The 26,998-nt window shown below is 42.4% G+C and overlaps 3 protein-coding genes across 26 annotated transcripts in view; 2 read left to right on the forward strand and 1 right to left on the reverse strand.

Moving 5' to 3' along the window:
* Ppip5k1 (diphosphoinositol pentakisphosphate kinase 1) overlaps positions 1–17,919 on the reverse strand; it is a 49,007-nt gene extending 31,088 nt beyond the window's left edge. For 8 of the 20 annotated variants that reach the window (XM_026393301.2, XM_026393276.2, XM_077800008.1 and 5 more), the window contains exons 1-18: positions 17,872–17,903; positions 16,316–16,388; positions 12,563–12,737; positions 11,912–12,107; positions 11,397–11,487; positions 11,104–11,189; positions 10,651–10,805; positions 10,409–10,510; positions 9,785–9,946; positions 9,565–9,686; positions 3,923–4,024; positions 3,589–3,675; positions 3,411–3,486; positions 3,174–3,283; positions 3,005–3,087; positions 2,708–2,839; positions 2,439–2,560; positions 2,004–2,186 (exon numbers count right to left, since the gene is read on the reverse strand). In XM_026393301.2, the coding sequence (XP_026249086.1) occupies positions 2,004–2,186; positions 2,439–2,560; positions 2,708–2,839; positions 3,005–3,087; positions 3,174–3,283; positions 3,411–3,486; positions 3,589–3,675; positions 3,923–4,024; positions 9,565–9,686; positions 9,785–9,946; positions 10,409–10,510; positions 10,651–10,805; positions 11,104–11,189; positions 11,397–11,487; positions 11,912–12,107; positions 12,563–12,709 (1,956 nt within the window). In that variant the 5' untranslated portion in view covers positions 12,710–12,737; positions 16,316–16,388; positions 17,872–17,903. Of the gene's footprint in view, positions 1–2,003; positions 2,187–2,438; positions 2,561–2,707; positions 2,840–3,004; positions 3,088–3,173; positions 3,284–3,410; positions 3,487–3,588; positions 3,676–3,922; positions 4,025–9,564; positions 9,687–9,784; positions 9,947–10,408; positions 10,511–10,650; positions 10,806–11,103; positions 11,190–11,396; positions 11,488–11,911; positions 12,108–12,562; positions 12,738–16,315; positions 16,389–17,583; positions 17,656–17,871 lie in introns of those variants that run through there. The other 12 variants (XM_077800009.1, XM_026393311.2, XM_026393291.2 and 9 more) reach the window with 5 other exon arrangements.
* Positions 4,163–4,872, forward strand: LOC144255335 (small integral membrane protein 13). The gene has a single exon (XM_077799791.1). It carries the CDS (start codon positions 4,253–4,255, stop codon positions 4,514–4,516), a length of 264 nt encoding a protein of 87 aa, XP_077655917.1. The 5' UTR covers positions 4,163–4,252; the 3' UTR covers positions 4,517–4,872.
* A 3,634-nt stretch (positions 17,920–21,553) lies between the features above and the next one.
* LOC113184686 (creatine kinase U-type, mitochondrial) lies at positions 21,554–26,933 on the forward strand. Of its 5 annotated transcripts, none has more exons than XM_026391502.2 (9): positions 21,554–21,702; positions 22,197–22,488; positions 22,693–22,788; positions 23,284–23,505; positions 23,643–23,728; positions 23,841–23,964; positions 26,160–26,294; positions 26,482–26,607; positions 26,817–26,933. In XM_026391502.2, the coding sequence occupies exons 1-9, from the start codon at positions 21,554–21,556 to the stop codon at positions 26,931–26,933; spliced, it is 1,347 nt and encodes a 448-aa protein (XP_026247287.1). The 5 variants fall into 5 exon arrangements, with proteins under 5 accessions (XP_026247287.1, XP_026247302.1, XP_077656126.1 ...); XM_026391517.2 differs by having other exon boundaries at positions 22,290–22,488; XM_077800000.1 differs by lacking the exon at positions 26,160–26,294 and having other exon boundaries at positions 22,290–22,488.
* The last annotated feature ends 65 nt before the right edge of the window (positions 26,934–26,998 follow it).

Consider the following 26,998-nt stretch of genomic DNA (forward strand, 5'->3'; position numbering starts at 1 on the left):
AGGCCTCATAAGTTTCATTCTTACTAGAAAAAGGAAGCAAGGGAGATTTTTTAGATTTGGTATTGAACACAGATTGAAAAATAAGGCAGCAAGATTCTGTCCCTTATTGAGTCCTGCTCAGAGGAGAACACAGCAAAGACACGTTATGTACTTAGCTATGTAACTCATTTAAGAACCTGTCATAGAGCTGGGGATGTGGCTCATTGGTAGAGCTCTTGCCTGGGTTCCTAAGCACTACACACACACACACACACACACACACACACTCACACTCACACACACACACACACACACACACCAAAAATACACCTATCAGTATACAGTTACAGAATAATATGAATATGCCTACTGACACTGAACTGTACATTTAAAAATGTTTAAAAAGATACAATTTTAAAAATGAATAATTTTTAAAAGAACCTATCAGAGGGGCTGGGATTGTGGTTCAGTGGTAGAGCGCTTGTCTAGCATGTGTGGGGCCCTGGGTTCGATCCTCAGCACCACATAAAAATAAATGAATGAAATAAAGGTATTGTGTCCAACTACAATTAAAAAAAAAAAAGAACCTATCAGAAATGAGAATTGGAATAGTGGAAAACCACTGCCTGGTCAACTGTGGTCTGGATACCCAAGAAAAAGGATGGTCACATTGGATAATGGTACCCACTATGATTGATACTGAGAGGCAGTGTATTGTAGTAATTAACAGCCTATGCTCTGGAGTTAGACTCCTAGGGTTCATACTAGCTGTGTAGCTGTGTGATATTGGAAAAAGCTGCTTAAATTCTTTAGAGATTATATTTCCTCATTTGTAAAATGGGAGAAAAGTAGTACAGTTCCGACAGTCCTTGTGGTAATTAAAGGTGATCATTAATTCTTTGTCTTCCCTTCCCTTGACTCTTCCCTTGGCCTGGCCCTGTGACTACTTAACCAATAAAAAAATAACAAACTTATGTTGTGCTAATTCTGGGTCTATGCTTTAAGAAAGCTGGTAAATTTCTGTGTTAAGGGAACCCTAAAGCATCATTTAAGAAATTCAGCCATGGGGCTAGGGAATAGCTCAGTGGTAAAGCACCTGCCTAGCAAGCATGAGGCCCTTAGTTCAATCCCCATCACCACATAAAAAAAAAAAAACCATAAACAACAACAATAAAAAAATGATATTAAAAAAAGAAATTCAGTTATATGCTTGAGAAGTCACAAGAAAACTTGTGAAGAAGACACTTCCTGAGATTATAGGGACAGCATGAAGAAGGAGAAAGCCACTCATCCCAGAACCCCAGTCAAACCTCCTAGATAGCCCCAGAAGAGACCCAATGCTAGACCAGTAAAGCCCAGAACTATGAGAGATAATGGAATGGCTATTGCTTTAAGTTGCTAAGTTTGAGGGATAGTTTTTTGTTTGTTTGTTTGTTTGTTTGTTTGTTTTGTGGTGCTGGGGATTGAACCCAGGGCATGCTAGGCAAGCATTCTATCAACTGAGCTATATCCCCAGCCCCCAGAGGCATAGTTTTTTATATAACAAGAGATAACTGAAACATTCTCCCATTCACAGTCCTTGGGATTAGCTACATTTAGTGGGAATTTTTTGAACTTCAGAAGTTAAAAAGTGTTTGTCACACATTATTTAATGCCTTCAGCTCAATTTAGGGCATAACCAAACACATTAATATTTCTGCAACAAAATGTATGACTATTGACACTAACTAGGAAGTTTAAGAAGTATAAATAGTCCTATGACAATTCATGTAGGGTTTGGCTGCCAAATGAATGATGTCAAACTGATAAATATCTTTTTAATTTTTGAAATTGTGGATAAGAGAATTATGGCATTTACTTATCTCCAAGAGTTGCTATAAGGATTAACAAGATAATATGTGTAAGATACCTAAAACAAAGCTTGGCATGTAATAAGTACTATTACACTGATCACTATTATTATTTAGAATTCTAGGAACTTGGGATCCAGGGTATTTGGGGCACAGAAATAGGGAGAGCCTGACCTGATCATAGTCTTCAGGGCCAAAGGGTGCATCCTGCTGCAAAATGTGGTGCAGCCGAGCCTTCACCCGGTGCTGGCAGCTGCTCAAGGAATCACCATCACTGTCCAGGAGACCATTCATGTTGGCACTCTTCACCATTTGTACCAAAATGGGTGTCAGCTCTCCTTCTAGAGCCAGGAGGCCCTGAAGGGGAAGCCCAAGGTCAATTAGTTCTTTTTTCCAAGCCAGTTCTCTTAGGCCTAGATTATTCCAGAGAGCAAACAGGAGCTGGTTGAGGAGCAAGGAGACCTACTCCCCCTAACTATTCTCATCTTCTTTTCAATTGTATACAATGTGATAGCTTCTTTTGAGTTGGTATACAAACACTTAGTTCTCCAAACCCTCTGTTTCTCTACTTAATAGACTCTGGGACTGTGAAAAAGCCATAATAGGCACCTTGGCAAAGGCAGCAGCAGTCATCTGGACACGGCCCTCATCAGAGGCATAGATCTTGAGGTCATGGCGGAAAGTGCTATGGAGACGAAGCAGCCCACAACCAGGGAAGCCAGCATAATCACCTGGGGGCAAAGGAAAGGACCAGAAATAGACTGCTATAAGTACCCATATAGAGGAAAGAACTTCCCCATTGCCTCTTTCCATTTTCTCTGACTTATTTTCTAATCATCTCACTCCAGCCCTACTAAGGATTTTATCCCAACACTCACCCTGTCCTCCAGGGTACATGCAGCGAAAAGCTCTCCCCAGCTCCTCAGCCTGAACACGGCCATCAGGAGTCAGTTCTCCACCCCACTTCAGAACCAGCAACAAAGATGGAGCAAGAGCCTCCCTCTGTGAATCTGAGAGAATATGGGGCAGTGAGTAGGTCTAGATCTAAGGAAAATATTAGGAACATCTAACTGTTACAACTTCTGAGGAAACCATAAAGGTAATTTCAGGTAGAGGCACTCTACAGGTTTGAGAACAAGAGATGCGAATGATAATTGAAAGAGGGGCTATATTACCTTGCCCCTCATTAGAAGCTTTTACTCCATGAGGATAGTAAGTCAACTGCACCTTCCGGTTGATACCTGAAAAGTGACCATACCTGCAGGATACAACAACAGTTTACTTTGTGCCCTAGTACCTCACTTCTCACTGTTACAGGCTCCCTTCTGCTATCCCCTTTCTCACATCTCCAACACGGACTTCAGCTGCTCTAGCTTCCCAGTCTTCTCCTCGATCTCACCACTTGGTTCTTTCTCTAGTTCAGCCAACAGCAGCCTTGTGATGTCCAGGACCTCCTAGAGGAAATAATAGGGTCTCCATGTAGGAGGCCATGTCCTTGAGGCTTGCCCTTCCACCCTATCTCTTATCAACTCCACACCTTTTTTCTCCTAGCACTCATTCTGGTGAGATTCACCACCTTACCTGAAGCTGCTCAGGTCGCTTGAGTTTTAATTTCCCTGTCTTGTATCCACCATGTTTTTCAAATAGAGTAAAAAACCTGAAGAAGTAAGGAGCAAGACAAAGCAAGCTTTTGGGAGCTGTCTGTTCTCTACCCAATCTCCCTCACAAAGACCTGTCTACATTTGGACATTTCTCCTACCTTGGGTGTGTCACCTCCATCTTCATCTTCTGTTTAGGGGTACGATCCCCATGACGGATAATTGCAATGACACAACGAAGCTCCATCCTAAGATAAGGAATGTTCTTAGAGCCTCTCTCCTATCCCAACCTCCCATCACCTCCCATCCTCACATCATACTTGACACATCATAGAACAGAGGAGCAAGGATCTGAGATTAGGGATATAGGTACTGATAAGGGGACTACTTAGAAGAGACCCAGGCTCTACCTGTTAGATGGCATGAGTCAGGAGCAACCACTGGTCTGGCTTAAGGAATCCCAAGTGTTACTCCAGATTTTTTATTTTCACTTACATAGTGCCAGATGTGGTGGGAACAATAGGAATGTCCTCAGCCTCTGTGGGAATGGACCATGGGATCTGGAACTGTGGGGCAAGTTCCCGCATAATGGTGTTTCTAGAAGAAGAAATATGAAAAAAATGTGAAAATAAACAAATCAGTACTATAAATCTGAATGAAGCGCACAAAAACAAGAATGTGACAGAAGAATACATTAATAAAACATTTGAGGCCCATGCCGCCTCGGCGCCTCGCCGCGCCCGGCGCCCGCCGCTGAAGCCCGCTCGCGCCTGTCCGCTGCCGCCGCCGCGCCCGCCGCCTTGAGGCGACCACCCTCCGCCCAAGATGTGGCACAACGTCGGGCTGACGCTGCTGGTGTTCGTGGCCACGCTGCTGATCGTCCTGCTGCTGATGGTGTGCGGTTGGTATTTTGTGTGGCATCTGTTTTTATCTAAATTCAAGTTTCTACGGGAACTAGTGGGAGACACAGGATCCCAGGAGGGAGATCATGAGCCTTCAGGGTCTGAAACTGAAGAAGACCCTTCATCCTCTCCACACAGAATCAGATCTGCACGCCAAAGGAGGGCACCTACTGACGAAGGCCATTGATCCCAGACAGGGTCCTTTATTAGTATACAACGAAAGGCAATTGTGAGCCTCTGTCTTAGTGACTTGGCTTTGAAATATACTAAATGACTGAAGAACATTTATACTTGGATTTCATATCCAGTTCAAAAAATTTATATGTAAGCCATATAGTAATAAAGGGAATTAAAACCAAATTGGACCTTTGAAAATTTCATCTTAAAGATAATATTTAGTTTCGCTAGCTTTCTGCTCAACACATTTATTCCTTGGCTCTTGGGATTTTTTTGTTTGTTTGTTTGCACTGGTGTGAATCTCATAAACATTTCAAGCTTGAAAAGCATATTTTAATATTCAAAATGTATTCTTCATGTTTTAACTTGTCTGAAATTGGGATGCATCTCATTACTGTCAGCCAGGATAGTCACATAATTATCCTAGCTTGTGCATGTGTGAATTTACAGCTTATAGTGGCATCCCCTTAACTGACATGTATTATTGGTATCAAATGTTTCAGTTTAATTGGCCTTTTAAAATGTCTTCTAAAAGATTACACTATGACTCAGCATTGAAACGCAGGGTTATTGTATATGCAGAAAAGCATGGAAACAGAGCAGCAGGGCGAACATTTGATATTAGTGAAGCAAATATTCGCCGTTGGAGGAATGACCGAAATTCCATATTTTCTTGCAAAGCAACCACAAAATGTTTTACAGGACCTAAGAAAGGAAGATACCCACAAGTAGATGAAGCTGTACTACATTTTGTCAGTGAGGCATGTGCTAAAGGATTGCCTATCACACGCCAAGTAATGCAGTCAAAGGCGGGGGAAATTGCCAAAACCCTCGGAATTGATGAAACAAAATTTAAAGCAACAAGAGGCTGGTGTGACCGATTCATGCGTCGAGCTGGACTGTCATTAAGACATCAGACATTGTTTTGTCCAAAACTTCCCACTGACATTAAACAGAAGACAGTGGTGGAGCATTCTTTCAAGAAATGCTGCATCGCCAGTCCTCTTGAAGATGCCAAGGGCCATGTCATGTGGGCAAATGCAGACAGCGAGGACGGTGACTTGAGAAGTGATTTAGAAGAGCTGGGTTCAGAATATGAAGTTATAGTTATAACTTGACCAGTTTATTTCCCACATTCTTTACATACACACAAGATTGGTGTGACAAAAATCTTTTAAGAGCACTGTTTTAATAAATATAAAATATTTTCTGTGCTATAAGGCATCAGGTTGTAGTTTCAAGGGTAGTGTTTTTCTTTGTAATAATACAGTGCATCTTAACTGATAGTATCTGATTAAATAAAAATGGTATTGTCATTATAAATTTATTTTTCTTTCCAAGATGGCATCTATTTATTGGAATACTTAATACTGACTCATGTTAAATAGTTATCTTCTATGAAATACATTTTTTTGGGTAATCTATTCAAGATTTTAGAGTAGTTAGGAATAGGAAGAACTATTCTCTAGGAAGAGTAGGGTTAGTCACTCCCTTTGTATGGGAGGACTTTATGCTTAAGGCATGTGTTGTGGAGAAACTACTTTTTCACAATAATCCAGTGACAAGACCTCAGAGGTACTGGGTGTTGAAAATATAGCGGGTGGAAATACCTGCATAACTGTAAAACAACTCTTGCCAGGTATCCATGTTTGTCTTCACTGAACTTTGGACTGAGTGTTTACTGGGGAAGAGAGGTATGGATTTACAAACCTTACTGTTCAGTGTTCCCTGCTTTGTATAAGAATGAAATGCAAAGCCAGTTTGTTTTATTAATCTGAGTTCTTCTGTTTTTCACCTTTGTTTCTCAGAATTAGTCATCACCTCCAATTTATGGAGGTTTGTAATTATGTTTGATACCTCATTCTTCGTGCTCATTCAGTTTTGTTTGTCTCCTCACAGTTGACTAGCTCTGCCCTAGGTTGTGTTCCTGATGAGCACATCTTTGCTGATACTGTAGACCTTTGGACATATTAAAAGGGAATTTACAGAGCAGAACTGTGTGTGTGCTCGCAGATGCTAGAGGAGCATCTTCGAGAGGAGCATAGTCATCTGTCTTCGTTTCCTTATTGGATGCTGTATGACTAGGGCATAAAAGAGTAGTGACACAGTTTCTAGCATTAATTTTAATGTTTCATGTATCAGCTAGACATTACATTCACATGGTCATCAGTTAGAAAAATGAATGCCTGAAAGCATCTTGGTGCTGGAAGGATATCAAATTAGACTTTTTTATTTTAGAATGCTCTGAGTGCTGGCTTTCTTCATGTTTGTGTTTCATGGTGGCTATATAAGGTTTAGTTAATAATTACTGAAAAACTTAAGTAGCTGATGAGTGTCCTGTTGTGCCAGTATTAAAGAATGATAGCTGATGCAGTCCTACCCCCAAATCTGTAGTCACCTGCAAATTAATGGAATGTAATCCCTGTAAAGCTATATATGTTGGGCATTATTTATTGGCACTAATGCTTCAAGCTTCCGTTGTTTTATAGCATTTTAAGAAATGTTCTGCTTAACTTACTTGAGAAATATACCTAAGAGCATATAATAGGTCATACTTGCCATGCTATAACTCACTGGAGGAGAGTGAAATTACTGATGCCAATAATGAAGAATCTGCAGGCTAATCCTTTATTTAAAGCTTTCTTTTCATGCACCCCATGTAACATAGTGCATATTTCTAAAACCACTAAGAGATGGAAGAGAAATAGTTATTAATGCAGAATTATTTATGTGGTGTGGTATTTCTATTCTTTCCCTGTTTTATCTTATTGTTTTTTGTAGCTGAATTTTAACCAGAACTGCATCCCAGCTGCATTTTTAGTCTCACTGAAAATGAGTCATTCAGTGGGAAGTGGACTATCCTGTGGTTAATTTCAAGGTTATGAGCATTAAAAACACATACAAATAGTAGACTTTTACCTGAACCCTCCTCCAAAATGATAGTTCTGGAGTATGCCATCTTTTTGAGGATTGATTCTAAATTCAAGGACTCAGGTAGATTGGTTTCATTTCCTTCTTAGCTAACTATTCCCAGATCAGTCTTTTGCTTCTGAACTTTTTTTTTTTTTTTTTTTTTTTTTTGGTGAAAATTACCTGTGTGGTAGCATCTTTCAGATTTAAATGCCAAAAAACACTAAATATTTGTATAGCACTGTTAAAATGGGTTTGAAATACTTATGTCAAGTTAAATATAGAATGCACTCACTGGATTTTCATAGGGGAAGCATTGTTATGTGTTGAACAGCCGTTTCACAGACGTGCCGACCATTTCTTTAGATGTTATTAGGTTTAAGAACCATTTTAAAATATTTTGTTGAAAGATGGAAAGATATAAAGTTATGGATTCACACAACATGGCATCTTAAGAAGTTGAAAGATTGAAAGTAGTGCATTGTTTCTCTTAAGAATAACAGTTTTGAAGTCAACAATGTAATCTTTTTAAAATTCAGCCTTTCTCAGTAGATATGTTTTAATGTAACATGTAATCAATGTAGCTTAGATTTTGACTGGTAAACTAAATGCTTATATATTTGAAGTTGACTTTAAAAAGCCAATGAGCAGTCCTCAAAGGTCCTGGACTCTTAGCGACTAATAGAATAGTGTTTGGTTTTGGAGTCTGGAGTTAAAGCACCTTGTGTTGTCTGCTTCTAAAGTGTCTCAGAGTTTTACATTTAAAGCATAAAGAGTAACATCTTATATTAAAAAGTTACATTTCCCATTTGTTAGTGTCCCTTGCTACCCCTCTGATGAGGAATGTTCACATTACCTCTGGGTCAGTTCTATGCATAACATTCACCAAATACTGCTGCTGTGGTTTCTTAAAGGAAACCTCGTGTGCTATGATGCATTGTCATCTTGCTGCTCGACAAATAAGCACATGAGGAATTAGACTGTGTGTGTTATCAATACCTTTGTACAAACAACAAGATGTAACCCTAAAGATGAGGAATGTGCATAAATAATCACTCAGTGATTTTTGTTTAAAAATTGGTCAGTACTATAGATAAAGCTTCTGTGGTTTGTATGATGTTTTAACTTTTATTTTAAACTGCACAGAATAAATTAAAATGAAAAAAAAAAAAAAAAAAAAAAAAAAAAAAAAAAAATAAAACGTTTGAAAACATGCAAACATATACCCTCACATAGGTGGTAGAAATATAAATAAATGCAAATTAAGGACTGTGTTTCCCTCTGGACATGGAAGAGGGGATGTAACCAGGGAGGAGTGTAAGCGGCTTCAACTATATTCTTTTTTTCCCCCTTTGTTGCAGTGCTAGGGATTGAATCCAGAAGTGTTTGGTTTTTTGTTTGTTTGTTTGTTTTTGAGACAATCTCACTAACTGGACTCAATCTTGCAAACCTCCTGCCTCAGCCTCCTGAATCACTAGAATTACAAGTATGCACCACTGTACCTGGCTCACCTATATTCTTGTTTATTTCTTAGGCTAGTAAATGCTCAGCCAGCACTACTATATTCATGGATGTTCACCATGTTCATTACTCCTTACATATTTTTGAATAGTTTAAACATTATATGATGATTTTTTTTTAAAAAACCAAGTTGCAGAACAGTTTCATAATATGATCATCTTAAGTAAAATAAATCTAGTTTATTTATACATGGCAGAAAAAGATAATCTGTTATGTCTAAAGCTGTTAACAGTTATCATCTCTGAGGACAGCAGCACTGGGAAAGCATAGGGGATGAGAAGCCCTTTTGCTTTTTTTTCCTTTTTCACTCTTAAATCATTTTTGCAATATTTTTTGGAGGGAAGGGTACCAGGGATTGAACTAAGGGGCACTTGACCACTGAGCCACATTCCCAGCCCTATTTTGTATTTTATTTAGAGACAGGGTCTCACTGAGGTTTTTAATGCCTCGCGTGGTTGCTGAGGCTGGCTTTGAACTTGTGATCCTCCTGTCTCAGCCTCCCCAGCGGCTGGGATTACAGGCAAGCATCACCACACCTGGCCCTTTTTGCAATATTTTTTAAGAAGCAAAAGCTTTCCGTCTCTTTCCTCTAAGTTCATTCTCTCAGCACAGACTACTGTCTCTTACCCCAGAATCTTGGCACAGTCATCATAGTACTTCATTGAGTTCTTGACAAAACTGAAGCCATTGACATCACACACAAAAGAATGACCATTGGCACGAAGAAGGTCAAATCCACAAACAGTTTGCTGCAGGAGAAGGAGACAAGGAGAATAAAAGATTCTTTCCCAGACTTCTGCTCCTGTCTGTCTCCCTCATTCCACAAATGCCATGGTTCTTCCCCTACCTTAAAAGCTACGCAGACCTTCCTGGCCACCAGCTTTTCCATGGCAGTCAGCATGACTGGATATCGAACCTCTTTCCCCTCACTGTCTCGTTCAACCTTTCCATCCAAAGCTGGAGATTTTCTAGCTTCAGCATGGGCATAATCTGGCCCCACTGTATACACCTGCAGGTACATAGCATCACTGAGTATGCCCACAGCTCACCCTGTATATGAGAAGACAATATGAGGACTAGGTCTGTAGACTAGTTTCAGAGTAAAAACAAAACAAAACAAAGTCAAAGCAAAAAACCCCTGAGTATTAAGAATAAGGAGACTGACATTATTTTTATTGAGCCCAACTGCAGAATTATTAGGAAGGCTTCTCCTTAGAACTCTAGCACTATTATCTAGTCCTCACTAAAAAGTAATTTATCAACACTACACCATTTCTCATGCCACCTTGCCCTTGCTCTGACAGTGTAAATAAGAATGTCTACATTCTCCATTCATTATCTTCACTTGAAATTGAAAGCCAACTGAATTCACATTTAATTTCTAGCACCCCTTCCACATGCACTGGCTTCCCAAGAACCCCATCCCCACCCAGACCTTTGTAATATCTTAAATCCCTGTGTCCACCATAACCTTGACATCTGTGCCATCTGTTGGCATAAACTCCTCATAGATGTATGACCCTGTCTTTCGGACACTGCTTTCAGGAGAGTAAACGCTGCTTCGGCTGCCAATCTTCAGGAAGAAAAGAAAGGAAAGAAAACATTGCCTCAGTCCACCACCCTATCCCCAAATCCTTCAGCCCCCTTCTTCACAATATCATCCTCACCCTTCCACTTCTTTAACTTCTCAGATGCTCAAATGTCCCCACCCACCTTACGGAAGAGGCGCTGGCTTCCTCCTCCAGCAGAGCTGGGGTAATAGATGTAAACATTGTGGTCCTCTGCACTCACTGGCTTCTCCACGAAGGGCTTAGGAAAGACGGCTCCATTGACCTCTACCTGGTCTTCACCTTCTATCAGGTTGCACTCTAAAAGGTGGGAGTGTGTAGGGCCTAAGGTTATAGAATATTTCCAACTCCCATTTCCCTGGGGTTTTAATCTTTACAACCCTCAAAACTTTATGGCCATCTCTTAGTATAGATATGTGGTATATAGATACGACAGTATCTATGTAATAGGTCTGAGTCTTTGTCCAAAGACCCATGGTTCTTATCCTACCCATAATCCAATAACCAAAGTCCCACATAGATAGGTGGTATATAGGAGATACTTAGAGGACAGACACTGGGCTAAGTCATGGAAAGCAAGGCAAGGGCAGGTACTCACCTTCTGGCCGGGCAGGGTCACGGTTGAGCACGGCATATCGAGGCAGATCGATACCTTCTTCCTGCAGGATCCGGTACACCTCTCTCCTGTCACCCCCAAATAAATTTAGCTGGGAGAAGTAGGGATTGACTAAGGGAAGAGGCTAGGGATATCATTTGCATAGGAACTGGAAGATACCAGGGCACAGAACTCAATAGTAAACATGTTTGTTTGACTCTGCCCCTCCCAGAGTGGTTCCCCAAATGGGCAAGATCTCAGGGTTATCCATCCCACTGGTCCACAGAAAGCTATACCTATCTTGGATGTAATACTGCATGGCCAGATCATTGATAAGAAAGGGATTTCGAAGCTTGGAGTAAGCAACAGCTTTGTCCAGAGGAAAGCCTGGGATGGAAAAAAGAAAATAGACCAAACAAAGAAAGTGAAAGAGACAGGGTAAGAAAATGGCAAGAGAGACAGAGAGACACATTAAAGGTCATAGCTGATACTGAGCTCCTCTACCCATTCAACCCTTTACTTATTCCTCTGTCCAGTTTCCTAAGTCTAGGATATTCATCAGGAAAAAAAGATTATGTTTAAGATCCTTCCAGAAACCCAACTCTGTCAGAGATTCTGAGTTTTAGAGCTATCCTGAGGCTTAATTACACCCAGCAACTCCTCCAAGATGTAGGGAAAGCAAATCCCTTGGCACTATTCTCTAGTGTTGGGAGGAGTTGATGGCCTTTTTACTAATAAAACAGTAAGAACCTCATTCCAAATCCAGCATTCCCACCACCATCCCTTCCTGTCTTTCTTTCCAGATACCAACCTTTAGAGTGAAAAGAGATGAGGCAGTGGCAGGATGGCCAGTTTTCCACAGGTTCATTGAGAATAACATCTTCTCCCAGGATGATAACGGTCAGGTAGTCAAATCTGCAGAGTCGCTCTAGGATTTGGGTCATTGGCTTAGACTTGGATTTCTTGGTCATGGCACAAATGCCAACGATGATTTGAGGTTCAGGAGGCTACAGAGAAAAAGTACTCTCAGGAATATAGGAACTTCCCATCTATATTACCCTCATTAAGGAACACAATATCATATCTTTAGGGCACAGTTTCTTCTCAGGACTTTTGACACTGGGTACCAAGGATGCCTACTAACTTTGGTCTAGGTTGAGGCATGTCTAGGGATTACTACTGTCTACAGAATAGGAGCTTTCCACTATAGGAAATATATGCTCAAGCAGAAGAGTCAGAGAACCAATAACCATGAGACAATAGGAGAAGGGCAAAAGGGCAGGGGTTTCAAAGAGAAGCAATTAATCATCTCACTGTCCCTCCCCTAAACCAGGATAGGGCTTGTTTATGACAGACAGTCTATATATTTGGAAAGAGCAGAGAGATGTCTCTATCCCATAGGATCTCAAGTCTCTATGATGGGGGCTCCAACACCAAGTTACATCATTTTCCCTAATCTTACCACTTCATCCTCCTCGTCCTCCAGGAGCTCACTGTCACTCTCTTCTGTCCTCATGCCTGTTCCACGAGTGCACAGCCCCTCATCTCCAGCTCCAAGGAAGAAGTGAGCCGTGGTGCTCTCGTCCTCATTGGCCGTCAATGACCACATCCCCGCCGGAACACCCACTCATCCCGTTCTGCAGAGAGGGGGTACCCCATCAGTTCAGAATCTAAGCCTTCAAGCAATGAGTGGGAATTGGGTATGGAGAACTAGAAAATAAGGGGACTACATGGTACAAGTGGAAACAGGAAACAAAGCTATGTGAAAGAAAGGTCAACAAGAAGGGAGGCTGTGGGCAATGATTTGAAATTAAAAAAAAAAAAAGAACTATAAAAGAAAAGTTTCCCTTTTCTTCCCTGATCATCTCACCCTAACCAAGCTAAGAGGATCTGGAGATTAAGACTTTCAGTACTCGCATGTCCCTGATTCTGCCAGCAGGAAACAATGTTAACTTCAGGTAGCAAATGGGAAAGACAGTTCTTCAAGGAAGGCTATTGTTGATTCCTTACCAGAATAAAAAGTGACATTTCAAATTCTGTATTCATTCCACAATATTTCTACCCTGTGCCACAGTAATTCTGAACTCAAGGATTTAACTCACGAATAAAGGAATGAGACAATTCAGATGCCATTGCCCTTAAACTTTATCTTTGTTTCTACCAAGAATTAACTCAAAAAAACATTAATTGAGGGACTGGGGTTGTGGCTCAGAGGTAGAGTGCTCACCTAGGACATGAGAGGCCCTGGGTTCGATCCTCAGCACCACAAAAATAAAAATAAAAATAAAGGTATTGTGTCAACTACAACTAAAAAATAAATATTAAAAAAAACTGAGGGCACCCTCTGTTCTAAGCATTATAATAGAACATTAAAATTCCCAATGTCTCCCCTTCACCTCTTCCATCTTAAAAGACAGAAGCCCAAGTCCAGAAAATTAGTTCAAGGAAAGAAGTCTAGTGCTGGCTGGGAGGTAGATGATGCAAGCATCCAAAGAGCAGTCTCTGGTCCATTCTGAAACTCTAATCTCAATGTCTTGTTACTGTCTCCTGATATCAGTACTAGTCTAGGACAAGGTCCTTCACATCAGGGAAAATGAGTCAGAACAAGCTGGCAGTTGCACTTTTATATATACACAGCTAGAGTAGTCTTTCTCAACCAATTGTGATTTTGCTGCACAGGGGACATTTTTGCTTAGCATACCTGAAATTGTGTTATTGGCACTTGTAAGAAGAGGGCAGGACACTGCTAAACATTTTAAAATGTATATGATATCCACATACAACAAAGACCCATCCAGTTCAAAATGTCAGTAGTGACAATGTACAGAAACCCTGCTGTAGAGAAATTTTCCTACATAAGAAGACATGTTCTTTTTTTTTTTTAAAGAGAGAGAGAGAATTATTTTTTAATGTTTATTTTTTAGTTTTCAGCGGACACAACATCTTTGTTTGTATGTAGTGCTGAGGATCGAACCCGGGCCACACGCATGCCAGGCGAGCACGCTACCACTTGAGCCACATCCCCAGCCCAAGAAGACATGTTCTTAACCATCTTCCTCCCCTTCTTCTTTCTTCTTTTTTTTTGGGGGGGGGGCGGGGGAGGGGGGAGGGGGGAGGGTACTGAGAATTGAACCCTGGGGCTCTTTACCACCAAACTACACCCCCAGTCATTTATATTCTTTGAGACAGGGCCTCACTAAGACGTCTCAGTCTCCCAAATTGCTGGGATTACAAGCATGTACCACTACACCCAGCAGTCCTTAATCTCACTGTTGCTAATGGAAAAAAACTGAAAACAATTTAGATGTTATAAGTAGAAGAATGGATACAATGCAATAAATGAAACATAGTAAAGTGAATCAGAATTTAGGAGGTTAACCAGATGCAGTGGCAGACACCTGTAATCTCAGCAATTTGGGAGGCTGAGGCAGGAGAATCTGTTTGAGGCCCGTCTTGGCAATTTACCAAGACCCTGCCTCAAAATAAAAAATAAAAGTGCCAGATGTAGTTCAGTGGTAGAATTCTTGCCTAGCATGGGTGAGAAGCCCTGGGTTCAATCGCCAGTACCCAGGGAAAAAAAAAGTGAAATGAATCAGATGACACACAGCATGATGACACACAGTTTGTAATCCCAACTACTCAGGAAGCCGAGGTAGGAGGATCACAAGATCAAGGCCAGTCCTGGCAATTTAGAGAGACCCTGACTCAAAATAAAAATTTTAAAAGGCTGTGATGAATGAGCTTAGTGATAGAACTAGAAAAAATAAAAAGTGAACAGAGATATATATAACAAGTTGTCAGTTTCCAAGTGCAAACTGTAGAGACATGCATACAGTACAATTCCATTTGTAAAAACAAGCAATATTACACATTACAAAACCAGTGCTGGTCTAGGGCAAGGTCCTTCACTTCAGGAGCTAAGTGGAAAAAAGTCCTGCCTAAAGCCATATCAGTAAAAATATCTTAAGACATTAATTTGAGTCATATTGTTTGTATTGTATTGAGTACATATTGTTTATGACTGCAAAAATAATTACTAAAAGTATAAAAACATGGACTTAAAAGGAAGACATTGAATGTATGATTGTGGTTACCTCTGAGAAGAAAGGAGAATGGAACTGAGATTCATATGATTCACATGGTACTTCACAGCCTTAACTGTAATGTTTATTTAAATTTTAAAAAGATCTGAAGCAAATACACAAAAGGCAAACATTTGCTAATAGTGAATTACAGGGATATTAGCATCTGTTGTTATTTTCCAAAAATAAAATTGAGTCATACATCAGCAATTTTCCATGGTCTCCAGGAGTTCTCAGAAATACAACTCTGATGAAAGCCACAAACTCCTTAAGTAAATGAACTAATTTAGTTTTATAGATTTTTAAAAGTCTTCAACAATTACTTTCTCTACTTTACTAGTTTTATTTTAAACTCTGTCATTATAATGGGGTTTTGCAGTTTTGATTAGGAAGTAATAGATGACCTTTACATAGACCTTGACCTTTCCAGTCTTCACCTGTTTTCTCTATTGCTCAACCATCACGGGTATGACATTTTCTTAGACTGAACATTTCCACTTATGCACTGCAGGTCTCATACATGTACTCCTCCTCCTAATTTATAGTTATTTCTATGAATTCTTCTTTAGTGACCTGACCCAATTCCCATGACTTGCATTCCCAAGATTTCTGTACAGTTTAGGTAATTAGAATTTTGTTTCACTATTTAACCTTTCTCTGAATCAGGGGGTTTCTCTCATGTCTAAGATTCAAAATTCTTTGCCTTTTCTTTCTCTAAGCGCTTAATGAATTTTTACTGAATGTATAGTCATGCTCTTGAAATTCTATTACAACTCTGTAATGGGTGGTGGTGGTAAATAACAGAATGGAGAAGAAGAGTCTATTCAAGAATACAGACTTGAAAGGTCCAAATTCATATTTAACAAGGCAAAAATAGAAGGCTGACAGAAATAGCTATGAAATAAGCTTGGACTTATTTAGAAGTACCTCTGAGAGAAGCTGGGGTTTAATGTGGTGTTCCCAAAACCACTTCCCTGTTTTCTTTATTTTTATTTTGGTACAGGGATTGTACCCAGGACCTCACCCATGCTAGGCAAGTACTCCACCGCTACATCCCCAGTTTGTTTTTTGTTTTTGTTTTTGCTTTTATCCCCATTTTGAGACAGGATCTTTTTAAAACTGCCCAGACTGACCTCAAACTTTCTGCTTCAGTCTCCAAAGAGACTGGGATTACAGGACTGCGCCACAATGTCAGGCACCACTTCCCTGTTGTTTTTTTTTTTTTAAAGAGGAGAGAGGGAGAGAGAGAGAGAGAGAGAGAGAGAGAGAGAGAGAGAGAGAATTTTTAATATTTATTTTCTAGTTCTCGGCGGACACAACATCTTTGTTGGTATGTGGTGCTGAGGATCGAACCAGGGCCGCACGCATGCCAGGCGAGCGCGCTACCGCTTGAGCCACATCCCCAGCCCCACTTCCCTGTTTTCTATGCTTTTTTTTTCCCTTCATCCTCTCCCCCAAATTTTCTTGCGAAAGAAAACTTCAGATTCTACACTGGGCAAAAGGGCGGACTAATTATGGCCTCAATAAATATGAAAAGAAGGAGGGAAGGGAAGGAGGGAGGAAAGAAAGACGAGAAGGTGGAAGGAGAAAATGGGTAAGGTAAGCAGGAAGGAAGGGGCAGGCAATCTTCTCAGAAACATCTATGTTAACCAGAGGATAAATAAACCATGTAACTTCTTTATCCCTTAGAATTTAGTGCTGCTTTTTGCATAGTTCCCTAATTTCCTAAATCACCTTGCACTTGATTGGAGGGCTCCATGGGTGATAAAGAAATACTTCCAACAGAAAAACTTCTCAGGCCACCAACACTATCTCCTTCCTACCTTCAAACAGTGGACCCCTCACTTGCTTCTTAATGCACATTTTAATCCTCCATACTTACTCACTATTCCTTCTGCCACTCTGTCCTGAGCATTAACACATTCATACTGCCTTCTTTCCCCTACTTGACTCTTCATTGATTTCCCCCAACCACTCCCCACACTGAGTGCTGTCCCCCATTACTAGTCAACTAATCATATTAATCCTCCCACTCACTGCTTCCCCGGAATTACACAGGCCTTCAAACCTTTACATGAGTCATCACACTCGGTTACATATTTATACTAAATCCTCAATGATTCCCCTACAATGGCTTCCTGAGATCCATTTTTTCCTCACACGACGTTCTTTGGAGGCTCGCCTCCTCCCTACAACAGTCCATTCCTCGAGTGGACCCACTCCCCTGTCCACTCCGCTCCCTCCCCTCCTTGCGCTGAGCCCCTCCCGCCCGGACCCTCCCCAGTCCATCCAGTCCCCGTCCTCCTCGAGCTGGCCCCCTCCTCCCCCTGCTCCTCTCCCCTTTACGCTCCACTCCTTCCGCCCCCTTGTAGAACCCTCTCTCCCTCACTCGGATCCTTACACACTCATCTCCTCTCTCGCTGACCCTCTCCTTCGTCCTCTCCTTACAGAGCTCGGGATCATGAATACCGCCCTCCCATCCGGACTTCTCTAGCCTTTACTCGCCCCCGCCTCACTCTCCCTGCGCTGACACAGAGGCCTCTCCGCTGGGCCTCTTTCCCCGAAGCTGCCCCCAACGGGTACTAACCACCGCCCTCTGCAAAGACCGAGCCCACGCCACCGCGCCCACCCACTCCGATACCGCCCCCAGCCCCCAGCCACTCCCCCACCGCCCCCGGCCCGCACTCACCCGCCTCTCTCCGCTCGCGCAGCCGAACCTGCCGGCAGCGACACCTGACAGTGGTCCAATCAAAGCTCGACTTCTTTGCGGTGCCACCAATCAGCGGAGGGCGCGCACCGGCAACAGTCAGGCTGCGTTGGCCGGTGCTTCTGCACAGAGGAGGGTGGCTCCTAGTGGCTGCGGGCGGGAATGCAACCTGATGCTTTTCTACCTCTAATTTCTTACTGCGTCGCCAGAGTTCAGACTCTTGGTCTGAGACAAAGGCAGTGCGGTTTTGGGAAAAGCGAGACCCAAAGGAGAAGACAAGAGTTTGTGCCATTGCATCTCCTTGAGAGCAAAATCAGTCTTTTGTTTGTTTTATAAGACAAAACGGGGTAAAAGATCCAATAAATATAGGCTGAAAATGTAAAATGCAAAGAGAAATGACAGGGAGAACAAAGACAAAAACAAAGAAGCAGATTAAAAATTAAGAGAAGGAACAAAGAGACTTTATTTTTTCCAGTACTGGGGATTGAATGAGGGCGGAGAGGAGAGAGTTCCCACCAAGCTACATTCCGAGTCCTTTAATTTTTTTATTCTGAGACAGGAGCTCTCCAAATTGTTCAGGCTGACCTCGAATTTTTGATCATTCTGTGACAGCCCTCCAAATAACTGAAATTACAGGCATGAGTCACAGTGCCTGGCTACGAAGAGACTTATTTTTTGTCGGATACAAGAAAATGGATGGACACAGAAGACTGGACAAGTTGATTCCTATCTCCACACCCTGTGTTTTCTATACCCTCCAAGCTGGGGATCTGCAAAACTGGATTTGAAATCCTGGTCTAACGTTTACAGTTGTGTAGCTTTGGGCAAGTCATTTAACTTCTCTGAGCCTCCATCTTTCTTAAAAGTATTAAAAGCCTAATTTAGGGGCTGGAATTGTAGCTCAGTTGTAGAGCTCCCACCTAGCATGTGTGAGGCACTGGATTCAATCCTCAGCACCACATAAAAATAAATAAATAAAATAAAGGTATTGTGTCCATCTATAACTAATTTTTATAAATTAACTAATTTATAGGGTACTGGTTATGTGAAAGTATTTTGGATATGTTTGTGTTTTGATTATTATCCTTGCATCTTCACTTGGGTTTCCTTTATCAGAACAGTTACAAATTCTTCTTTGCAACCTTAGGGATATCGCCCCTTTGCCAGTCAGGTGCCTGAAGGTACTGACCCCCTACCCCAAAGCCAAACTCTCCTGAATGGAGAGAGATGATTCTAAGCATTGGCTCTCAGAAGAACAGATGCCTCCCTAGTTCATGCTCAGGCTCATACCTTCTCCATCACCCCAACCCTTCAAAAAAGTTATTATAGTATCTTTCATGTATTTAATTTCTCTTATGATCTCCATGAAAATATAGATTCTGCTCCTAGTCATACACTGGAATAATACAATTTGATTCTGTAAAATAATATATATAAAAGTTCTTTGCAAATGTAAAATGCTTGAAAAATATTACATATTATTTAAAATAGCAGTAATTATTAGATAAATCAAATACAGATGTGTTGATTATTTCACATATGCTGTAGGATAATTTTTTAAATGAGTATTAATACATGATATGTCTGTCAGAGGCTCACAAAGAACAATAAAAGTATAAAAATAAATGTTCCTTCTCAGTGGAGCTATTATAAATTAGGATAACTACTTTTCAAATTCGAATAATTTCTCTACTCCTCTGGCTGTCTTATTTCTCCTTCTATATATAATTCTCTTCTCACCCCCTATCTCCTTAACACCCTCTAAGTAAAATTACAACCCTACTGGTTTGGAAGATTATCTCTCTCTTTTATCTGGATAAATATACACCATACCCAGTAATTATATTTACTTACTCATAGCTATACCTTTACCTAGGTAATGGGCACCTTTAGCACAGGTAACATTTTCTGTCTCTCCAAGAGTGACCACACTCTAACTGCAGAACTTAACGTATTCTCTGATACTTACTGTCTCGTCAGGAGAAAGAGTTAATGATGGATACCAAAGAGAGATGGATAGTTTCTAAGGATACCTACAAACGAGGAAGGTAGGAAAAAGGACATTCAGGACAGCTAAGGGAATAAGAGTATGGTGGGGAGACATCAGTGGAGCCAGAGGAAAATGTGAAGGGAATTTCTCCTTCCAAAATACTCTCTCTTGAAATTTCAAAGTATCTTCCTGTATTGTGGGTACATTAGGACAGTTGAAGGAAGGGACTAATACCAATATATCTACTCCATCTTAACTGACCTCCACACTGAAGCCTCGAACATCCCTATTTCAGCTCCAGCATTCATTCTCCTCCCTACCAGTCATATGTGGAGCTGTGGAAACTAAGCCCTCTCAAATCGGAATAGGAACTTTATGAAGAGTGAGAGGAGAGAAGACTAGGAGGAAGGCAGAGATTCCCTGAAGACCTTATGCCCTTGGACACCATTCGCCTTTACACTCGGGATTAAACAGCATTAGGGAGCCAAGAGAGGAAACACATGTGGTGCTTGGAGACCTGTGCCTGCCTGTTCCATTCCACACCCAGTCATCTCACCACACCCTTCTCTCTTTATATTCCTCTCCAGTCCAGGAACTGGGAGCTACAGAGAAGGGAAAGAAGGAAGAGAAAGCTAACAATTCCCTTCCCGCCCCACCCCCATCCCCAGTGCAACTAACAGGTAGGCAAGCTCGCAGAGACTACCCGGAGCAGCAAACAGGTTTGAACCTGGAAAAGAAGAAAAGTAAAAGATTGAAGGTGAAGTAGGGAATGGGGAGAAGGGTGGGGAAGAAAGATAAGTAGAGACTTAGAAGTGGAGGCAGGGCTGCAGAATTGGGGGCAGAGTGGGAATGAAGGACAGAGCGTAGATGGGAAAAGAGCAAATATTTCTCTGATTCCTTTCAGGGAATTCTTTTTCCGCCTTGTTAGGAGAGCACAGGTATGTCAAGGAGGCACCTTGGTACTCTTCCTGGTTCTTAGGAAAAGGTAACCTTGAGCCTGCGGGTGTCTATCCTACTGTCTGCCTCTAACCCTGTGCTTTCTCTGTGTCTTCCTCTGGTATCGGTGCTTATTCCGCGGTTTTCTTGCGGCCGCCTCCCCTGGAAAGATGAGAGGTTGCTGGGGGAGGCCGAAAGCAAGAGTAGAGGTTGGCAATGTCACCTTATCACACCCACAAAGTCGAGGGATCGGGTTTCAGATTAAACCAAAGGAGCTTGGGGGTATGGTGTTCGGGTTTCGGAGTGCTGTGGTGCTGTCCTTTACGTGGTGCTGAAATCTGGGCAGATTCATCCCAGGTGGGCCTACATCCCAGTCTTAGGGGTGCGAGTCTCAGGTCTTCCTAATTACCTGACTAGTGCTGCCCACCCCCGCCCCCGCACACCTAGCGCGGTGGCAGGCGGGAAGGCGGGGCCTAAGTGAGCCCCACCCCTGGAGACTGCGGCTCCAGCCTTCCTCTGCTCTGCCCGCCCTCACTAGCTCATTGCGCCTCTGCTCCAACTAGCTCACTGCGCCTCTCCAGCAGCCTGGTTGGCACCCGATCCTACTCCGGCTTCAGCCACCACCCCCACCCCCATTTGGCATCAGCTTGGGACCCAGCTCCAGCACTCAGTCTGCCCAGTTGCATCCTCCCTTCCTGATCCTGTCGCACCAGTTCCTGCTCTGGGATCCAGTAAGCCATGGCTGGTCCCTTCTCTCGTCTGCTGTCTGCCCGCCCCGGGCTCAGGCTCCTGGCTTTGGCCGGAGCCGGATCCCTAGCTGCTGGATTTCTGCTCCGCCCGGAACCTGTACGAGCTGCCAGTGAACGACGAAGGCTGTATCCCCCAAGGTATCAGTGCCTGAGGCGCGCAGGAAGAGGTTATGAGAACGGAGGTGGGGATAGTGAGGAGGACCTGGGCAACAGACAAGGACAATGATTACAAAAAGACTTAAGTGGGGCGGAAGTGGGGACCAAACCCAAAAAGCAAGAGCATTTGTGGGGACCTTTAACCCGCGGTCCCCGCCACCAAGACCAGTTCTGGCCCTATGAGTTCTACTTGCACCCCTGCCCAGACTCCAAATCCGAAGACCAGGAACTATCCTTTTCACTCTCCATCTCCTTTTCCTGCTGTTCTCCCCCATTTCCTGAATTCTCCTTAGTCTTTCCCCTCCCCCATCACTAATGCTGTGTTCATGGGAGGAAAGGACTGTGCAGGTCTTGGGGAACTGAGCCAGCCAGCCACAGGCAGCTAGAACTATTGGGAAAGAATAGACCCTGAAAGTCCTAAAGAGATTATCAAGGCTTAGCCTACCTCTAATTCCCTCTCCTCCCTTGGAGCAAAGGCAAATGTGGCTAACTGGACAGCTCCCAGCTGATAGCACTAAGTGCAGGCCTCTGTGCCCTCCCTCCATGGTTACTGGGTACCCCCTCCCCAGCGCTGAGTACCCAGACCTCCGAAAGCACAACAACTGCATGGCCAGTCACCTGACCCCAGCAGTCTATGCACGGCTCTGCGACAAGACCACACCCACGGGTTGGACGCTAGATCAGTGCATCCAGACTGGCGTGGACAACCCTGGCCACCCCTTCATCAAGACTGTGGGCATGGTGGCTGGAGATGAGGAGACCTATGAGGTAGGGGGCCCCCAGAGTCTCCCTGGTAACCCAAGCTGTCTTCCCAGTAATCCCACCTCCTTTCTCCTAAAGACCCCTCACTTTCCCTCAAGACTCTGGGCCATCCATACTGAAGTTTTCTGACCCAGTGAAATCTATTCACAAGTGAAGTCTAAGAAGAGATTTCCTCTCTGTAACCACCTCTTCCTCTTAACTCCCCTTTAGATATTTGCTGACCTGTTTGACCCAGTGATTCAAGAGCGACACAATGGATATGATCCCAGAACAATGAAGCACACTACTGACCTGGATGCCAGTAAGGTGAGCCATATATTCCACTTCTGATTTGTGTTGCCTCATGTAAAAGATTTTGTATCTCCAATTCCTTCTCCTTGATTATTTCCTGACTCATGGTCATTATACTGCTGAGCTTTTAATCTTAATGTGGGGAAAGAGTTATATTTTAAGAAATAGCAGATGTGGAGAAAACAGTAAATAAGAATGACCATGCTCCAAGGTGGGAAGTTTGAGGAAGGGTTCACAATACTTCCTTCAATTGGAGTCTTGCCCAGTTGACTCCTCCCCTCATTGTATGCAGGAAGAATACATACCTTGTGTGAAGGAAGGTCCTCTAATCCCTGAAATCTCTCCTTGCCCAAGGGTGTTTATTTCTTTTTCTTTTTCTTTTTTTTTTTTTTTTTTTTTTTTTTGGTGCTGGTGATTGAACCCAGGGCCTTGTACATGCATGGCAAACACTCTACCAACTGAGCTATATATCTACTTGTTTCTATGACTTATATTCCCTTTGTCCCTCAGATTCGTTCTGGCTACTTTGATGAGAGGTATGTATTGTCCTCAAGAGTCAGAACTGGCCGAAGTATCCGGGGACTCAGTCTGCCTCCAGCCTGCACTCGGGCAGAGCGGCGAGAGGTGGAACGCGTTGTGGTGGATGCACTGAGTGGCCTGAAGGGTGACCTGGCTGGACGTTACTATAGGCTCAGTGAGATGACAGAGGCTGAGCAGCAGCAGCTTATTGATGTGAGGGACCCTGAAAGGGAGCTGGGTTGGGGGAGTAGAACCAGAGGGGAGCCTGGGCCAGATAAAATAGCTGGGCTCTGGGTTCAAGGCTTCAATACCTGAAGGATTCTTAACCCAAGTTGCTTTACTTTCCCCAGGACCACTTTCTATTTGATAAGCCTGTGTCCCCATTACTGACTGCAGCAGGAATGGCTCGAGACTGGCCAGATGCTCGTGGAATCTGGTATGAGGCTGCTCTTCACCTATTTTATCCCCTGTGCCCACATAAATGTTTTTTTCCCCTTTCTTTCCCAGTTCTTGTTTTGCCACTTGACCCCTTTACCTCCTGCCCTCAGGCACAACAATGAGAAGAGCTTCTTGATTTGGGTGAATGAGGAGGATCATACACGGGTCATCTCCATGGAAAAGGGTGGCAACATGAAGAGAGTGTTTGAAAGATTCTGCCGGGGCCTCAAAGAGGTTGGAGAAGAATATATAAGGGGGGTGGGGGCTGAGGTTGTGGCTCAGAGGTAGAGCATTTGCCTAGCACATTCAAGGCCCTGGGTTCGATCCTCAGCACCATATAAAATAAATAAAATAAAGGTATTGTGTCCAACTACAACTAAAAAATAAATATTAAAAGAAAAAGAATGTATAAGGAAGCTAGGTGGGAGGAAATAAGGAAAACCAAAGAGCAGCCTAGGTAGATTGACATAAACAACCAACCCAGGACATTTCTAATAGAAAAAAGGGTTACCATTTGTTACTCCAGGACAATGGGTATAAAACCAGGACTGTCTTGGGAAAGCCAGGACATACTGTCACCCGAAATATGGGAAGAGAAAAAGAATGTCAGAAACAAAAAGAAGCAAATAAAGCAGTTTCCAGATAATGCAAAGAAGAAATAACTGAGATGGCAAGTTAGTTCCTGGGACATATGATGTGGGATGGTAGATGTGCAGATTAGGAAAACACTGGAGCCTGGATTGATGTAGGGTTGAGAGATTATGGTGTTCAAGATTCCAAAATAATCCCTCAGTTCTGAGTCAAGATGGGCCTTGACTCTAGATTCTGTCATTCTTGCTAAATTATCATGTCTTGGCTTTAAACTAAGAGTGGGAGAAGGATAAGAGAAAAAGGAGGATGGGATGGCTCAAGTTCCAGAATGTATGGCTCTAGATAAGGGATTGAACAGAATCTACAATCCTGTATGGATTGAATCTCCATATTTAATTTTATATTAGAACCTGCTATAAACCCAATTCTTACTGTATGTTCTCTTATATACAGTTCTATTTTAGACTTGAAAGAAAGCAAGCTCCTTTTTTAGATTCTAGCTGGGAAGTTTAAACTATTTTTGGCAATAAGGGATAACATATTCTGACTATGCATACGTAGGGAAGTACTCTTTAAATTAAATGCCTCAGTTTCCTCATCTGTAAAATTGAGATAATAAGATTTCCTACATTTTAGGTTGTTGTGAGACATTAAATAATGCAGATAAAGTGGTAGTTCCATATCAAGTACTCAATAAGTGTTAGGTATATGTTGTTATTCATATGAGAATGAATATGTTCCCCATATTCAGCATGAAAGAACCCCCCATACCATCATGTCTTTCTGAATTATAAACAGGGTCCCCTTTATTAATATTGGCAAATGGTCTTTGTGTTCATTGCACTGACAGATCCTCTGTCTCTTCAACTCTAATCATCATCATTTTTTTTTTTAAAGAGAGAGTGAGAGAGGAGAGAGAGAGAGAGAGAGAATTTTTTTTTTAATATTTATTTTTTAGTTCTCGGCGGACACAACATCTTTGTTGGTATGTGGTGCTGAGGATCGAACCCGGGCCGCACGCACGCCAGGCGAGCGCGCTACCGCTGAGCCACATCCCCAGCCCTAATCATCATCTTTATGATTAGGATAGCTAAGAGAAATAAGAACACCATTCCAGGCCCCCTTTCACTCTCTCACACACACCCCTATGAATCTGGCTTTTCTGTTCTGTTATCACATGTCTCTGCTTTCTCACTTGTGCTCCTTCCATGGCTAACAGAAGGCTTTCTTTCATCTTTCTGTTGCAAAACTTGTACCTTCATTTTTTATCTGAAAGGAGCCTCTGCTCATTGTAAAGTATGCAGAATTCATTGAATAATCAATTCTTTCTCAGTTCATTGTACTACCTCTGTTCATTTCCCTAGATCATCCCCAACCCCCATACTGGGAATTTTACCCAGAGACACTTAACCACTGAGCCATGTCCCCACTCCTTTTTTAAATATTTTATTTAGAGACAGGATTGCTAAGTTGCTTAGGGCCTCTCTAAGTTTCTGAATCTGGGTTTGAACTTGCAATTCTCAGATTCCCAAGCTGCTGGGATTATAGGCACATGCCACTGGGCCCAGCTCCCTAGATCATCCTTAATGCTTTACTCAACTTTCTTTCCTTCCACACATGATATATTTTCTCACAATCTCATCATAAGGCACATCATTATTTTACAACATCAAAATTGCTTTGCATATATGATGACAATAATCGACCATTTTCATTTAAAAAAAAAAACAATGTTATTTATTCACACCCAAGTTTCTTGTTCTATATATTTCTAGAGTTCCTAAGGGAGGGTCCACATGTCCTTTGTTTTTTGACTAACAGAATCTTTGTGGGCTCAGGTGGAACGACTAATCCAGGAGCGTGGCTGGGAATTCATGTGGAATGAGCGTTTGGGATACATCTTGACCTGTCCATCTAACCTGGGCACTGGACTTCGGGCTGGAGTGCACATCAAACTGCCCCTGCTAAGCAAAGTAAAGGAGTTGTGGGGGTTTAGAAAGCAGTATAAGTGAGGAAGAGGATGAGTGTGGATGGGTGGGGTTGGATACTTCAAAAGGAGCCAGACATATTGGGACTAAAGGGTCAGGGGAAAATCTCTGAGCAGATAGGAACAGTCTCTGCCTCTATTGACCCTACCTCCAATCCCTATCTCCCCTCTAGGATAGCCGCTTTCCAAAGATCCTAGAGAACCTAAGACTTCAGAAGCGTGGGACTGGAGGAGTAGACACTGCTGCCACAGGCAATGTCTTTGACATCTCTAATTTGGATCGACTGGGCAAGTCAGAGGTGAGATCCTAAGGGGTGGAGGTACAGGTCTATGGGGGTTGAGATAGTGACAGTGAGAGTGAGCCTCAGGATGTAACAGAATCTGAAGTGAAATTCAGGTTAAGCAAAAAGGCAATTGGAAATGAATTTCCAGAGCAGGAAAGTCAGTAAGTGCTAAAGAAAGAAACTCAGATTATGGGAAGCAGAGATCAAGGATTAGTGTCCTTCAGGTGGAGCTGGTGCAACTGGTCATCGATGGAGTAAACTATTTGATTGACTGTGAACGGCGCCTGGAGAGAGGCCAGGATATCCGCATCCCTGCACCTCTCATCCAAAACAAACATTAACTCCCTATCTCTGGCAGATGACTCAAGTTTCCCAGGACTTCTTCCCATTTAATGGTGACCCATTC

The sequence above is a fragment of the Urocitellus parryii genome, chromosome 6 (genome assembly GCF_045843805.1).
Source record: "Urocitellus parryii isolate mUroPar1 chromosome 6, mUroPar1.hap1, whole genome shotgun sequence".
Lineage (NCBI taxonomy): Eukaryota > Metazoa > Chordata > Mammalia > Rodentia > Sciuridae > Urocitellus > Urocitellus parryii.

What these genes read in the sequence shown, in the direction of transcription:
- LOC113184686 (XM_026391502.2), top strand. Translation starts at nt 21,554, where the DNA reads ATGGCTGGTCCCTTCTCTCGTCTGCTGTCTGCCCGCCCCGGGCTCAGG. An exon ending in GAGATGAGGAGACCTATGAG is followed by an intron (nt 22,489 to 22,692) that starts GTAGGGGGCCCC and finishes ACTCCCCTTTAG; the next exon opens with ATATTTGCTGACCTGTTTGA. An exon ending in AACTGCCCCTGCTAAGCAAA is followed by an intron (nt 26,295 to 26,481) that starts GTAAAGGAGTTG and finishes TCTCCCCTCTAG; the next exon opens with GATAGCCGCTTTCCAAAGAT.
- LOC144255335 (XM_077799791.1), top strand. Translation starts at nt 4,253, where the DNA reads ATGTGGCACAACGTCGGGCTGACGCTGCTGGTGTTCGTGGCCACGCTG.